At 41.0% G+C, this 13,549-nt stretch overlaps 1 protein-coding gene across 3 annotated transcripts in view; it reads left to right on the top strand.

Moving 5' to 3' along the window:
- SMAD9 (SMAD family member 9) overlaps nt 1-13,549 on the top strand; it is a 62,335-nt gene that overhangs the window by 25,062 nt on the left and 23,724 nt on the right. For 2 of the 3 annotated variants that reach the window (XM_068526709.1, XM_068526708.1), the window contains exon 2: nt 11,039-11,704. In XM_068526709.1, the coding sequence (XP_068382810.1) occupies nt 11,263-11,704 (442 nt within the window). In that variant the 5' untranslated portion in view covers nt 11,039-11,262. The remainder of the gene's footprint in view (nt 1-11,038; nt 11,705-13,549) is intronic. The other variant, XM_068526710.1, reaches the window with a different exon arrangement.

The raw sequence follows: 13,549 nt of genomic DNA, 5'->3' as shown, positions 1-13,549 counted from the left end.
ATGCAAGACTTATCTTGGGAGTAAAAAAACATGGAGCCACATTTTAGAGTAAATAGCACACTACTTTTTGAATGGATACTGGAAATCCAGTCTTCTTGTTATTTTAACAAGAGCTGAACCAAGATCTGTAGGTATCTCAGAGAGAGTAATCATATGGCTCTGCTTCAAAATCTGTTGAGGAAAGGTGGGGGAAAAATCAATCTTTGTTAATGAAAGGTTTATACAGAAAGAAATTGAAGTATGAAGCAGAATCAATGCTTGGAAAAATAATGGGCAAAACATTTCCTAATTTTTGCAGTTCTTCTTCTCTTCTAGGTTTTTTATTGGGATTTTTCTGACTCTGGAGGTGTTTTTCAGTTGATACAGAATTCAAAAAGTACAGAAGTAACATGTCTTTCACCCTTCTCCCCAGCCACCATTTTCTTTCCAGAAGCATCTAATGTCATCAGTTTCTTGTGCATCCTTTCAGAGTAATGAAAGTATTTATCTTCAGTCCCTGCCTCGAAACTATTATATTAAAGGTTCAAAAGGCAATCAAGTAAATCACTCCTTTCTGTAAGGAACATGTATCCTCTGTATTACCACTTCAGAATTTCCTCTGACTTCCTAATTTCCAGGTGCTGGGTGGCATGATCATCACAAAAAAATATTTAAAAGTGTTATTTTTTCACACTTGAGGGCACTGCCTACTTTAGTAGGAATGTGACCAATTTATATTTTGAGAGTGTGTTGTGATATTTTTGTGATTCATATAGATAAGTACCCAAGTACCGTCTTGGCTACCCTGCTTCTTTATCCAGCTCTGATCACCTCCTTGTATCATAAAGGGAAAAGAGCCCACTGGTAGAGGACCCAGGTTTCAGTCTGAGCAATGAGGAATGCTTCTTTTCCGAGAGTAGGTTGACTTTTTCTGAAGCTCCTTGGAGTGGGACCCTACAACGGCTTTGTTGTCTGTCAGCCATGCTGGCCCCTGTAGGAGCTTGCCTTTTGTTTTGTATCTGTATTTCAGAGCACACTCCTGTTTTCCCACCCTCTCCCTACTTCCCACCTTTTCCTTGCTCCTGAAGTCTCTCATCCCTCCTCCTCCCAGTCTTAACTCAAGCTTCAGTCAAGACATTAGACTTTTTCAGAGGCAATGCTCCCATTCTTCCAGTGACCAGATGGACAAACCTAACTGAATCTGCCCTCATTCTCCCCTCTTCCCTTTTGTGGCCCCACTTCCTGTATCTTTTGCAACATGAATCTCTCCTTTTTTTACTGATTAATTTCTCTCAATGCGTAAGATGGTCTCTAGAAGCCCCATCTTAAAAACACAAAACAACACTCCACTGATCCCACCTTCCTCAACAGCTACCGCCCTGTTAGGTCTCCCACGGTCTCTCACCTGTACTGTAGTGTGTTCTAGTTGGTCTCCCTGCTTTCTTACCATCCTGTTTTTCTCCACATAAGCAGCCAGTGTGATCATTTAAAAATGCATCAGGTAGTTTAACTTCTTTGTTTTTTAAACCCATTCAAAGGCTCCCCTTTGCACTTAAAATAAAATCCATTTTCCACACATTGCCTTCAAAGTCCAACATGAGCTGCCTCCAGCCCACCCCTCCCACCTCACCTCCTTGCCCACTCCTCCTTGGCCACACAGGCTTTCCTTCAGCTACCCAAACTCACCAAATTCTCCCCACCCTTACGCAACCCTCTTAGAACTTTTGCCTGGAATTCTCATTCCACAGCTTCTGGAGAAGCTGGCACTATCACCTCTGTTTGTTACCGAACCAGACTTCGGTCCACTCACCCAATGTGCAGCAAAGCCAATCTACTGACACTAGGTTATGGTGAAGGAAAGTACAGTGTTTCTTGCAGGGCCAAGCAAAGAGAATGGGTAGCTCATGCTCAAAAGACCCGAATTTCAGGGTCCCTTGAGATTCTATATGAATTTTAAAATGAATTTTTCTATTCTGCCAAAAAATTGGGATTTTTTTGGGTAGTATTGACATCTTAACAGTATTAAGTCTTTCAGTCCATGAACATGGGATGTGTTTCCATTTACTTATGTCTTCTTTCATTTCTTTCAGCAGTGTTTTATAGTTTTCATTATACAAGTCTTTCACCACTTTGGTTAATTCCTGAGTATTTTATTTGTTTTGATGCTATTGTAAATGGGATTGTTTTGTAATTTCTTTTTCAGATTGTTCATTGTTAGTGTATAGAAATGCAACTGACTTTTACATGTTGACTTTGTATCCTTCTGCTTTGCTGAATTTGGTTATTAGTTCTAACAGATTTTGTGTGTGTGGACTCATTAGGGTTTTCTACATATAAGATCATATCATCTGCAAACAGAGATAAATTTACTTCTTCCTTTCCAATTTGAATGCCTTTTATTTCTCTTTCTTGCCTAATTGTTCTGGGTAGAACTTCCAGTATTATGTTGAATAGAAGTGACAAAAGCGGGCATCCTTGCCTTGTTCCTTATTTTAGAGGAAAAGCTTTCAGCCTTTCACCATTGAGTATGGTGTTTGCTGTGGGTTTTTTAATATATGGTTTTTATTATGTTGACATAGTGTCCTTCTATTTGTAGTTTGTTGGCATTTTCTCATGAATGGATGTTAAATGTTTTCAAATGCCTTTTCTGCATCAGTTGAGATGACATGTGTTTTTTTTCCCTTCCTTCTGTTAATATAGTATATTACATTGATTTTTATATGTCTAACCATCCTTGCATTCCAGGAATAAATCCCACTTGGTCATCGTATATAATCCTTTTAATATGCTGCTGAATTCAGTTTGTTGGTATTTTGCTGAGGATATTTGCATTGATGTTCATAAGGGACATTGGTATAGTTTTCTTTTCTTGTAGTGCCTTTGTTGGCATTGGTTTCAGGATAATTCTGGCCTCATGGAATGAGTTAGGAAATGTTCCCTGTTCTTCAATTTTTTGGAAACGTTTGAGAAGGATTGGTATTAGTTCTTTAAATGTTTGGTAGAATTCCCCAGTGAATTAGCAGGTCCCAGACTCTTTGTCAGGAGATTTTTTGATTACTTGTTCAATCTCCTTCTAGTGATAGATCTGTTCAGATTTTCTGTTTCTTCTCCAGTTCATCTATGTTATCTAATTTGTTGGATTACAGTTGTTCATAGTACTCTTTTATAACATATTTATTTCTGTAGAATCAGTAGTTTGGTTTCACTGATTTTTTTCTATTGGTTTTCTCTTCTCTGTTTCATTTATCTCTGCTCTAATCTTTATTATTGTCTTCCCTCTGCTAGCTTGGGGTTTAGCTTGTTCTTCATTCTCTAGTTCCTTAAGTTGTCCTAGTCTTTAATGTCTGGCTTCCAAAAGGAGAAAAAGAGAAACTTAAAAGGGGGTGAGGTGGAGAAAAAGTGTCAGCCCTTTAAATCCCCTGGAAGTCACTTCAGCCAGAGGGGAAGGGGCTTGCACCAGTGGGAGGTGCAAGGTCAACGGCTGCCCTCCGGTTTGTCTGCATCTCTGTGATTGGATCAGCAGTCGGTGATCAGAGCACAGGTACCTGATGTTTGGAGGGCCCGGTCCTTTTTGCCTACCTTAGCTCCCTGTGGAAGCCGTGCAGGCTGCTGCCAAGGGATATGGACTAGGTAACTTCTTCTTGTGCTAAGGACTGAAATTGGCCCATATTAGCCACAATTTACCATCCAAGACTTCCCCTGAAGTTGCCTGCCTTCAAATGACTCCAGAGTTCCAAAATAGTTACATTAGATTCTACTAGTGTAATAATTGTCCAGGTGAGAAGACAGATTCCTGGTGCTTCATACTCTGCCATCTTCTTAGAATTCTCTTCCTAGTCTTTTTAAAGACCCTTCCCCAGCACCCAATTTAGTTAGAATAGTCAGCTATTCTCTTCAGCCTCTTCAGCTTCTTCCCCTTCTCTCTCATACTTTCTCCTTTTCCTCTTCTAATTCAGTGGGTCTTTTTTTTCTTTCTTTTTTTCTTTTTTTTTTAATCTTTTGGTGGTCACAAGTTCTTTTAAGAATTTGAAGAAAAATACCTATGAATTATCTCCCTAGAAAAATCTATATATGCACAATCACCCAAAATGAGCAGACAGTTTAGAGGTCCATAGGTGCTCTGAAATTCCATCATGGGGGCCCCTATTATAAGGACACATGTCTGTCATCTTCCTTTGACACTGTGGGCAGGAAGTATTCTACTCCTGCAACAAGACGCTCACTAGGAGATTGGTGAATGCGAACTGCCCTCTCACAGATTTGTAGGAAGTCTCTGATTACAGCTAGAAAAGCCTCTTTCCTGGCATATGAAATCATGACGCCATTTCCATGTTTATCCACCAACTGGCATGTTTATCCAATGACATTAAACTGGTATGTGTATGAGGTAATTACTTATACCTTGCAATACAAACTTGTGATTGCCACTCATTTGGAACGTGTAGAGATGACAGGCTAGTTTAAGTGAGGAAAAATTTGAATTAATCAAATATACGTCTATGTATTTGTGTGTGTGTGTGTGTGTGTGTGTGTGTTTAATTAATTATTTTATTTATTTTTGGCTGCGTTGGGTGTTCATTGCTGCACACGGGCTTTCTCTAGTTGTGGCGAGTAGGGGCTACTCTTCGTTGGGGTGCTGGCTTCTCATTGTGGTGGCTTCTCTTGTTGCGGAGCACAGACTCTAGGTGCACAGGCTTCAGTAGTTGTGGCACGCAGCTCGGTAGTTGTGGCTCGCGGGCTCTAGAGTGCAGGCTCAGTAGTTGTGGCACACGGGCTTAGTTGCTCCACGGCATGTGGGATCTTCCTGGACCAGGGCTCGAACCCGTTTTCCCCTTCATTAGCAGGCGGATTCTTAACCACTGCGCCACCAGGGAAGTCCCTGTGTGTGTGTTTTAAGCCTGGTTTCTCTTCAAGTGTGTGCAGTAATAAGACATGATATACATGTGCCAATAGTGATAATAATAGCCAGCTATTTTCTAGATAGCATTCTTCTGGGTCTCTTTTTACACTTGAAAAGCCATATCAATTACTGGTGTACAAGAAGTGCTGTAGAAGTAGTCAAGGAAACAGTCTCTTCTTTTAAGGAGGTTAAATGTTCTTTTGGCGGGGATTCCCTGGCAGTCCAGTGGTTGGGTTCGATCCCTGGTCGGGGAACTAGGATCCTGCGGTGCAGCCAAAAAAAGAAAAAAAGTTCTTTTGGCAAGTGTGTTCAAATTCTAAATTTCCATAGTAAACTGTTTTATGGAGGAGATACCGAGATATACTTAATGCTGGCCGTGGATTAGAGGGTCAAAATTGATAAGGTTGAAAAATTTAAAAACAAAACAAATAATGAAATAACAGTGTTCTGTCATGAATGTTTCTGGAGTGGCCCTTGCAACCCATGGACACCCCGGGCTGACTGGGGTACACTGCCTGGTAGGTGATGTAGTTTTTTCTTGGCCACATTGACCAAGAAGCAGTGCCCATGAGGGGTTGTTCAGTGGTTCCATATCCTGAGCAGACAACCAATGTATGCATCTTAAACAGTAATTTTTGAATTATGTTTTCTTCAGGATTGAATTCACCAGTTGAATCTTCCAGTGAGGCCAAGTAAGTGGAAATAAGATTGAGTAACTGCTAACAGGAGTTGGATTTAAATGGACAACTTAAAAAATAAAAGGCTCATATCTCCCAGACTTTTATCCAGCCTGGCAAATTGGATTTTAGTGTGGAATGATGCACAGTTAAATCGTGGAGTGTGCAAGTGGCCAGTGCTGCTTTCTTTTAAGTGGTCCTGTTTATTTAAAAAACTTGAAAATGAGAAGTTGTTTTGCTCACTCAGTTAGGGTTTATTGTAAAACTCAGATGCCAGAAAAAGAGAGTACAGTATTGTTTTTGTGCTGTGAGAGCGTGAAGTGGACCACGAGTGAACCGGAGAAGGCATGGTCGTGGTGCTTTCTTCCTTCTGCCCAAAGAAGGAAAGCTCTAATGGTCAACAGATGGCGTTTGTGGATGTCTGGCGTTAACACTTGTGGATGTCTGGCCGCATCAAGGCCTTGATGAAGGCACTGAAAGTGGTGGCAGACACAGTCACGCCAAGTGTACGTTTTCACTCTTATTCCCCAGGGGTGATTAAAAATAATGCTAGAAAGAAACAAAAAGGTGGAGAGAAAAGTGGGCCCTGTGCTGTGTTGGTAGATGGCATTTGTCATAAAAAGGGCCAGTTTGATAGCCTCGGAAAGAAGAAGTTGTTCTGCCTGGCTCCATGCGGTGTAGCTTCATGGGTGAAGGTGTTACTTTTGGTCTCCCCAGGGGTAGCAACGTAGCACCAACAGCTGAGGGAATACAGCTATTTTCCTTTTCCATTCTTGTGTTCCCCTAAAATAGAGGTCGAACAAATATTTTAAAGGTGCAAAATGCTATCAGAAAATACTATTTGAAATGAACATTACAGGAATATCTTGGCGTAATGGCTGCAAAACACATTATCGCTTGGCAGGAAAGAGGTATAGAGGAAAGTAGCACATTAACATTGAGGACTGCTTGTTTCGCCCAGTAAAAGCAAGCGCAGTGTACAAAGAAGTGTATCCTGAATGTGTTATTTGCATTCATTTAGCACAAATAAATCATTTGGTTTCACTTCGAAGTGGAAAAAGAAAATCCCATGTGTGGGATGACACCTGGTTGTTGTGCAATCCCATGTGACACGACAGACACAGAGTCATGGACCCATCGCCCAGACAGACCCTCCCAGTGAGACCGAGCCCCTTCTTGATCTGCAGAGGAGGAAATGAGAGGACCTGGAGAGAGCACAGGACTCGCCCGAGATCACACAGTTGATCCATGACAGCGATACGCAATTTTCTTACAAAAGTGAGAATTTAACCACAAAAAACTTTAGAAAATTACCCATATCTGCCAAGTGAGTTTATCTTTTAACTGTGACTTACATCCTTCTAAGTGCAGCTCAATGATCATCTTTGGAACCCTTCCAGAACCCCCCAGGTTGGACCAAGGGCTCTTCCTGCTATACCACCTCCTGCCTCTCTCCTCCGTAGCTCTTGTTATATTTTGTAGAAATCATCTGGTCGTGTTTTTGTGTATGAATTCTCCATGTACATTCATCTTTATAGTTCATTTTGTTTCATTCTTCTTTGTGCTTTATAGGAATGGAGTAGTGACCAGCATGAGTAACACCACCCCCCTTCCTATTTTTGTGAGTTTTACAATGACCCCCCCCGGGGGGTGCTTGTGCTAATTATTACGGTGAGCCTGGCCAGTGGTGTTTTCAGGACGTCATGCTAGGTTAGAGCACATAGTCTACAGGAACCTAAATTATCTGAGGATGGAAAGCCGTTCCGAACCAGGTGGACACGACTGAACAAACTTGGGCGAGGTGGGGGCCCTACACTGTCGCTGTCAGTGTGACGACCGGCTGGCGATAAACAGGGACCCTTTGTTCTACTAGTGGCTAAAACATTATAGGAATGTTCGATACTATGTATAAAATAGACAACTGATGGGAACATACCGTATAGCACAGGGAACCCTACCTAATGCACTGTGGTGACCTAAATGGGAGGGAAGTCCAAAAGGGAGGGGATATCTGTATCTGTATGGCTGATTCATTTTGTTGTGCAGTGGAGGCTAACACAACGTTGTAAAGCAACCATGCGCCAATAAAAATTAATAATAATAATAATAATAAGCATTATAGTAATGAGAATGGGAGGATAACCTTTGTGAACCTTAAACCTGACCCCTGGACAAATAAGAACTATTAACATTGACAAGAACCGGAAGCCTTAGTGTCAGTGAGATTCCAAGTTTGATTCTTTTTTTTTTTTTTTACATTTAGTTTTTCTATTAAAAAATATATCAAGCAAGTGTAGAGAATCATATTTTGAACATCTGTGGACCCAATCAGCTTTACTAAACCTTAACTTTTTTTACAGGACCTAAATATATGCATTTGTAATTTACTTCGTGTTTTTATTAAAATTTTTTATTAAAGTATAGTTGATTTACAATATTGTGTTATTTTCAGGTATACAGCAAAGTGATTCACTTATACATATACATATATATATGCACACTATATATATTATTTTATATGTACTATGTATATTTTCTAGATTCTTTTCCATTATAGGTTTTAACAAGATATTAAATTTAATTCCTTAAGACTGTAACTTTTTGATATTTTGTATTCTTTTCCTTCCCTATCCAGTGGTCACTATTACAAATTTGACTTATTACTCTGAGATTCTAAATTTGACTCTCGGGGGCCTCCCCCAACGCAAGGGCTCTGTGTTATGGGACAGGAGCTGTCTTGTAGCAGTAAAATCATAGTTTTGGAGCCACGGTGAGGCTCATAAAGATTTGAAATGTGGCAGAGAGATCAAACTGCAGAGCCAGGGTTCCCAGATCCTAGATTCTTGACTAGTTAAGATTTCCCCAGGGGACGAGGAGGGACATTGGCCCCGAAAGTCACCCATCAGGGTGAACCTCACACAGACATGGTTTGAGTAAATGTATGGTTTAGGGGTAATGCTTTTCAAACGTTTTTTGACTGTAACCCACAACAACAAACAAACTTTGCTTGGTGACCCTCGACACATGCACATGTACACACACAAACACACACTCACACACACACACAGAGAACACCTACCTCTGAGTGAAACATTTAAATGGAATAATGCCTTTTCTTTCTTTGTTAGCTGCCCTGCAATATGGTCTACTTTGTTGTTTTTACAAAAGCTATGTGTTCCAATATGTTGATTTCCCAGGCCGTTAATAGATAGGAACCCACAGTTAAAACGACAACAGCAGCAGCAAACTCTGGTTTAGAGAACTGTGATTTGTTTCATGGAGCAAAAGTTTTTTAAAGGGTATATTTAGTTTAACTCTGCTGAACATCTTTATAAATAGCTGTTTTCTACTGCTGGCCTAAGCTTAAAGATTTATGCCACAATTTACTAATAACAAATCCTATGTAAAACTAAGCAGAATTCAAAGCTCTTTGGGGGTTCAGATTATTCTGTGTTGTGTTACTTCTCCTCTTTAGAGCTCCTGACCCTCTTCAACCATTGCTTTAATGCAGCCTGTCTCGATTAAGTAAACAGAGCTCGAACACAGTGTCTTAACTATATTTTATAAATTCATGATTGTTAAGCCACAAAATCAACCTTTCCAAATAAAACTGAGTGTAAGTCAAACTGCCAAGAGAAAAAGAACAGCTATCGAGCCCTTAACGTCTCCTTTTCACCCTAGTTTACCTTTCTCTATACAGTGCTAACTAAAGTCTATACAAGGAATAAAGCGATGCATGTGTTGCTTCATATTTATTGAATGCCACCAATTTTTGTGTAACCACCATCCTCTTCGCAGAGCTGCCTGATGGTTATCACAAGAGCAGGCATTGTGATAGCCCCTTTGTTCAAGATGTGCATGTAATTGTACTGAGAAAGGTGCAGCTTTCCCCCCAGGGAAGCAAAGGAGAAAATTATGTTTAATTCATATTAAATGAGCTATTGTTGGAGATTATGAGCTAGATTGATGCCAAGATGCTAAAATGAGTCAGCTTTCTCCAAAATATTACCAGCAGCTACTTTAAACATTAACAAGGGAGCTGGTTTCTAAAATCTGGAAGAAGGAGAGAGTTTTGTTTAAGGCAGCTATTTCACAGAAGAGGAAATGCAGTTCTACCTCAGGAAATTTAAATGGGACTGTTGAATAACTGGGAAAGAATGTCTCCTTTGGATGAGAGGGCAAAGAAGAATTCAGCTGATTTTCAGGGAGAATAACAAATGTGACAGCAGTACTTTTTTGTGTACGTGTTTATGTATGTGACTATGTGTAACTTCTAGAACTTTTTGGTCTTATGACCCCTTTCTATTTTTTTAAAAAAAGATTTATTTATCTAGGCTGTGCTGGGTCTTTGTTGTGAAACAAGGGATCTTAGTTGCGGCATGCATGTGGGATCTAGTTCTCCTACCAGGGATCAAACCTGGGCCCCCTGCATTGGGAGTGCAGAGTCTTACCCACTGGACCATAAGGGAAATCCCGTAACCCTTTCTACTTTTAAGAATTATTGAGAACTCCAAAGAACCTTTGCTGATGTGGCTCATATCTTTTTTTTTTTACCATTTTAGTAATTAAAACTGAGAAGTTTATCAAATTTACTGACTCATTAAAGACAACAGTAAACTCATTATATAGTAATATAAACTTTTTTTTGAAAAAACTAGATTTTACCCCCAAATAGTGAAAAGAGTGTTATTGTTTTATATTTCTGCACATCTGTTTAATGCCTGGTTTATTATTATATGACATTTGGATTCTCACATCTGCTCCTGAATACAATCTGTTGTGATCTGTTGTTTGGGTCAAGTACATGGGGAAAATCTAGCGCACACAGATGTGTAGTTGAAAAAGAGAGGGCCTCACAGCCCACTGAAAGGGACTCTGGGACTCCCAGGGGGTCCTTGGGTCACATTTTGAGAACCACTATACTATAAAGTAGTTTGGAAGAATATATGAGTGGTGAGATGATTAGAGATCCTAATTTTTTTCTTTTTCATTTATATATATTTTGTACAGTGAAGATGGATCACTTGTGCAAACTATAAATTAGAAAGGAAGAGGCATGAGCATGTTGAGAAAAGACCCTAGAAACCCAAGCAGAGACATTTATACTTGGGAAACCATGGAGCCACTGTAATTTCTCAAGTAGGAAAATGGCATGTTAAAAATTGTATTTGGTAGTACATGGATTAGAATTGGAAGAGAGGAGCTCCTTCAAAGGTGTTGCAGTGATCAAGGGGGGTGGTGACATGGGGCAGGGCTCAGATATGTGGAAATGGAGAGAAAGCTTCAAAATCTGAAAGACATTTCAAAGGCAGAATTACCAAGACTTGGATATAGGGAATAAAGGAGAGGGAAGAGTCAAAGGTGACTGAGAGTTTTCAAGTCTAGAACATTTGAAGAATATTTTCCCTCTTACATCCAACCTTTAACCTTTTCTGAAAATTATCCTGATTAAGTTCACGGAAGTCTTATTTTTTGTTTTCAGAGTTGGCCAGCCCATCCCAGGGCTTAGGAAAAAGTCAACCCACTTTCCAGCCTGCATTGGTCACAGTTACTTCCAGAAGAAAGGGAAGACCTATGACGTCCCTGGAGAGTTGGTACCTATGACATCCCGGGAGGCGTCCTTGCTCACTTCATTTGGGCCCTGCAGGCAGTGAAGGGCCTTGGGTCCAGCTCCTGTTTGTACTGGACGCCTGTGGTCCCTCTCTTATGCACTCCAGCACCCCCATCAGCTCCCTCTTCTCCTTCACCAGCCCAGCAGTGAAGAGACTGCTCGGCTGGAAGCAAGGAGATGAAGAGGAAAAGTGGGCGGAGAAGGCGGTGGACTCATTAGTGAAGAAGCTAAAGAAGAAGAAAGGAGCCATGGATGAGCTGGAGAGGGCGCTCAGCTGCCCAGGGCAACCCAGCAAGTGTGTGACGATTCCCCGCTCCCTGGATGGGCGGCTGCAGGTGTCCCACCGCAAGGGTTTGCCCCACGTCATTTACTGCCGAGTGTGGCGTTGGCCCGATCTCCAGTCTCACCATGAGTTGAAGCCACTGGAGTGCTGTGAGTTCCCATTTGGCTCCAAGCAGAAAGAGGTGTGCATTAACCCCTACCACTACCGCCGTGTGGAGACGCCAGGTGGGTTTCCTTCATGGTTCATTGTAAAAGGTAAGAGGGTGTGTCCCAGTTGGTGGAGAACATGGGGCTCTGGCAGGAGAAGGACACCCTTACCGCAAGAGAGGGAGAGAAGAGAGGGAGGTTCGATTTGAAGGAACTGATCCAAATTCTGTAGTCAGAACAATCTAGACAGAAGATATTTTCATTTCAGTGTACATGTAAGCTTTGTGTGATTTTGAAAAATGCAGTTTTATTTTGATGCATTTTGGAGTCATCATCCAGTTCTTGAAAGCTCTTAATAAGGCCTCGACATGATCAACTGTAAAAAAATAAGCCTCCTCCTCCCCATCCCCCTTTCCTGCACTCAGCTGTGCTAAGCTAAACCGGCTGCACTTTCCCCAAGCTCAAGTAAGTGGAGATATCTCCTACCTGGGTCTGAAAACAGCCAGTGAGAGAGTTGCTGGAAATCCTTCCAAGACTGAAAACAGTGGCGGTTAGGGGAGATTGGTGGCTGTTCTTAAATATGGCTTTAAATATAGGAAGGTGTTGTTCCTAAAACTCTTCACACATACGTGTGTGTGTGTGTCTGTGTACCCATATTTCACACACACACACACACACACCCTTTTGGAGAAGTCTGGTGTTCATCTTCGTTCCTTCACACTGGCTGTAACAATTTGACTACCTTTCTCTTTGGATGGAGTGTTCCTATGGCTCGATGGATGCAGTTTTTGTGGGAGCTTCCTCTCCCTGATTGGCCATCTGCCCCATTCCAGGAGACCAAAGGGCTGGCACATGCACTCTGGGAACTGGCCCATGTCCATTACGAGGCGGTTCTAGGTAGGAAGGCAGGTGGTGGGGGGAGTCCAGCCTGCCTCCTGGCCCCCTCCCAGGTTCAGTTAACCTTGCAGCCGTCCTGGCTAAGTCATGCCCAGCCTATAGCAGTCTTAGTGAGGTGACCTTTCAGGCTCCCAAATCCCACTATCATGCTGTTAAACTGTTGTCAAGGAAGTCACCTGCCTGAGCGTGGATGCTTCTCGCGGTCACATCACCCCGGATACAGGGGGAGACTGTGATGAGAAAGGCCCACATTCCTGGTGAATCGGATGTGCTTTCCCCTAGATCACGTAGGTCTTTGCTTTCTCCTCTTCCTTCCTGCTTCTCTCTGAGCTTTCTTTGCCTACTTTAAAAAAATGTCGTCAACGAGTTTATGACAGAAATGACTTGATTTCTCTCTTGTTTCTAAGATTTGAATTATATTAAGCATTCAGAATACATCCCATGAAAAATGTTTATCAAGGAATCATTTTTCTCCCTGAGTAATGTAGTTATAAAATGTATCTTCTAAGAAGTATCTTGTAAAATGTATCTGGCTTTCCTTTTGAACACTTGAAACCCTAATTTTAAAGGATTATTTGATGTTTTCATTTTTCATATTATGTGAGGTTCTTTCAGGAATCATAGTGTGAATGTTTTTACATATGGCAGGTAGATTTCATATCATCATATTTTAGGTTTGAGTTTCCAAAATGAAAGATGGGCAAAGATTGTATTGATTTTAAGGTAATGTTTAAGCTATACCTTTTTTTTTTTTATTCCTAACTTTGATCTTTTAATAGAAAAAGGCAGATTTTACATCTAGCTTTCTGGCCGTGCTTAAAGTCAGTATTTTGAGAACAATGAAGATGCTAATGTGCACCAAGTTTGCTGGGTCCCTAATTATCATAAAGCTGAAGTTTTGCCTTTGAAATCTCTCATCTTTCGACCACCCGTTTTAGGAACCTTGAAGGCTGAATTCTGATTTTCTTTACACTCACACAACCACTTAAATAATCAATTTTAGTGCTTTTCAAACTATCTGTAGTGAAGGACCAGTTTTTTAAAAAATTTCCAATC

This window comes from Eschrichtius robustus, chromosome 18, assembly GCF_028021215.1.
Source record: "Eschrichtius robustus isolate mEscRob2 chromosome 18, mEscRob2.pri, whole genome shotgun sequence".
Taxonomy (NCBI): Eukaryota; Metazoa; Chordata; class Mammalia; order Artiodactyla; family Eschrichtiidae; genus Eschrichtius; species Eschrichtius robustus.
This window is presented reverse-complemented; position numbering and strand designations above follow the sequence as displayed.